Genomic DNA, 2770 nt, shown 5'->3' on the forward strand with positions numbered 1-2770 from the left:
TATTTGACCCGTGACTCTTCCTTTTTATTAGGGGCGGTCCCCTGAGGCCATATTTGACCCGTGACTCTTCCTTTTTATTAGGGGTGGTCCCCTGAGGCCATATTTGACCCGTGACTCTTCCTTTTTATTAGGGGTGGTCCCCTGAGGCCATATTTGACCCTTTGTTCTTGCTAACCCCAGTGGGGATGAAAGGACTCAAAAAAATCTATTTGGAGGCCACTGAGTTTGGGGAAGGGAAAACCTTTCCTTCCTTTTTGCCTCTTGCCCCCTCTTCTTATTATTTTTTATATTCCGTAGGACAGTCTGCACATATAAAAAGAACAATAATGAGGTTTTATTGAGAAACATACATAGCTTCAAGATCCTTGGGGGTAACCCATTATTGATAAAATTTCCTCAAGTTCTAAATATTCCACGCATTCTTTATTGGAGTGTCGTCCATAGTTCCAAGCCGGTATGCCCCTGGGCTGAGGGTCTCGGTAACCTGATAGGGGCCTTCCCAAGTCGGCGACAACTTGTTGGAGTCTCGGGGATTGCTCACACTCGCTCGTCGAAGGACCAGATCGCCAGGTAGAAAACTTCGAGCTTTCACCCTTCGATTATAGTACCTCTCAATTCGCTGATTATAAACCGCTTGGCGGACCCTTGCTTCGTCCCGAAGCTCCTCCACTGTATCTAAATTATTCCTCAAGGCTTGTTCATTGGATTCTGGATCAAAATGCTCCATCCTAAAAGTTGGGATCCCGATCTCTACCGGAATAAGGGCCTCTGAGCCGTAACATAAATTGAATGGGGTTTCTCCGGTGGACCCCCTCCTCGTGGTCTGATAAGACCAAAGGATGCTCGGTAACTCGTCCACCCAACTTCCATCTGCCTTGTCCACCCGGGCTTTTAATCCATGGAGCATAGTCCTATTAGCAAGCTCAATCTGTCCGTTAGCCTGTGGATGAGCTACTGAGGTGAAGTGCTGCTTGATCCCCAATTCTTGACACCATTCCTTGATCGTCCGATCTGTGAATTGGGTCCCATTATCTGAAACAATCACCCGCGGGATCCCGAACCGACAAACTAGGTTCTTCCATCAAGAATTTTACTTGACCTGTGGCAGGCAGGAATGGACCCAGAATATCAATCCCCCATTGGGCGAAAGGGCACGGCTGAACCAGGTGGGTGAGCATGGCGCTAGGAACATGAATTAGGTTGGAGACCCGTTGGCATCTTTCACATTTCTTGACCAACTGCTCTGCATCAGACACCATAGTCGGCCAGTAGTACCCTTGTCGAAGGGCTTTCTGATAAAGCGTTCGGGCTCCTATGTGACTCCCACATATTCTCTCATGGATCTCTCTTAAAACATAGTCAGCCTCACGTGGCTTGACGCACTTCAAGAGTGGTTGAGTGAAGGATCTCTTGTACAACTCTTCGTTGATTAGTATAAATTTTTGGGCCCTCCTTTTTAGCTCCCGGGCCTCTAAGTCACTCTCTGGTAGCTTTCCATCCTTCAAATAACTAACAAAAGGGTCCATCCAACTTGGCTCTAGATCGAGACATAGCTGCTCCACCATCTCATCAATGCTTCTTTGAGGTAATGTCTCGATAAGAATCTGTCTAGAATTGGTTGGAAAAGAGGCCGATGCGATCCGGGACAAAGTGTCTGCTTCCATATTCTGGGATCGAGGCACATGCTCAATCCTTACAGATTGAAAACGATTCATCAGTTCCTGAACGAAAATCAAATATTTGGACATGTGGTCCTCCCTAGCCTCGTATTCTCCCTTCACCTGCTGAACAACAAGGTTAGAATCAGATTGTATGTTGAGATGCTTTGCCCCAAGCTGTGCTGCGAGCCTCAACCCAGCTATGAGGGCCTCGTACTCTGCCTCATTTGTAGACATCCAAAAGTAAAAATGCAGAGCGTATAACCAGGACTGACCCTCTGGGCTCTTTATCATTAGCCCAGCTCCTCCGCCCCCAGAGTTTGAGCTGCCATCCACTGCCAACATCCATGGTCCTAGGCTGTCTTCTAGAGGTCCACCAAGCCCAAATCCTTCGGCGATGAAATCAGCTAAGGCCTGGGCCTTAATAGCTGACCGAGGTCGATACTCTAGGTCGAATGCTGTTAACTCCATTGACCACTTCAACATTCTCCCTGAGAGCTCTGGCTTCCCCAAAATCTGCCTTAGAGGCTGGTCAGTAAGCACGATGATAGAATGTGCCTGGAAGTAGGGTCGTAACTTTCTCGCTGAGACGACCAGGGCAAACGCTAATTTCTCCATGGGGGAATACCGAGCCTCTGCCACAGACAATCATTTGCTCGTGTAGTATACTGGCCTCTGCCTCTTATTCTCTTCACGCACCAGTACCGAGCTCACTGCCTCTTTTGCCACGACCAAGTAGAGGTATAGCGGCTCACCCATCTTTGGCTTAGTAAGGACTGGCGGTGAGGCTAGACATTCCTTGAGCTCGTTGAAAGCCTCCTGGCACCCAACGTCCCAGACAAAATCTTTGGTCCTGGATAGGGCTTTGAAAAAAGGGAGGCCCTTTTCTGCCGATCGGGAGAGAAATCTCCCTAGAGCCGCTATCCTTCCGGTGAGTTGCTGGACCTCCTTAATGCTTCTCGGGGTCGGCATGTCTAGTATCGCTTTAATCTTCTCGGGATTCACCTCTATTCCACGATGATGCACGATATACCCAAGGAACTTTCCTGCAGAGACACCAAAAGCGCATTTAGAAGGATTAAGTTTCAATTGGAACCTGCGCAAGGTTTTGA

The 2770-nt window shown here is 48.3% G+C and overlaps 1 protein-coding gene across 1 annotated transcript; it reads right to left on the reverse strand.

Annotated features, from left to right (window-relative positions):
• Positions 1-403: 403 nt before the first annotated feature.
• Positions 404-2276, reverse strand: LOC127804492 (uncharacterized). The gene is made up of 2 exons (XM_052341363.1): positions 1100-2276; positions 404-1011 (listed from the first exon to the last, which is right to left on the reverse strand). Exons 1-2 carry the CDS (start codon positions 2274-2276, stop codon positions 404-406), a joined length of 1785 nt encoding a protein of 594 aa, XP_052197323.1.
• Positions 2277-2770: the final 494 nt, after the last annotated feature.

Source organism: Diospyros lotus, chromosome 6 (assembly GCF_014633365.1).
Source record: "Diospyros lotus cultivar Yz01 chromosome 6, ASM1463336v1, whole genome shotgun sequence".
NCBI lineage: Eukaryota > Viridiplantae > Streptophyta > Magnoliopsida > Ericales > Ebenaceae > Diospyros > Diospyros lotus.

Coding starts and splice junctions, on each gene's coding strand:
- LOC127804492 (XM_052341363.1), bottom strand. CDS start 2,276: ATGGAGAAATTAGCGTTTGCCCTGGTCGTCTCAGCGAGAAAGTTACGA. Junction 1,012..1,099: donor TCCATTCCTGCCTGCCACAG/GTCAAGTAAAAT, acceptor CCCAATTCACAG/ATCGGACGATCAAGGAATGG.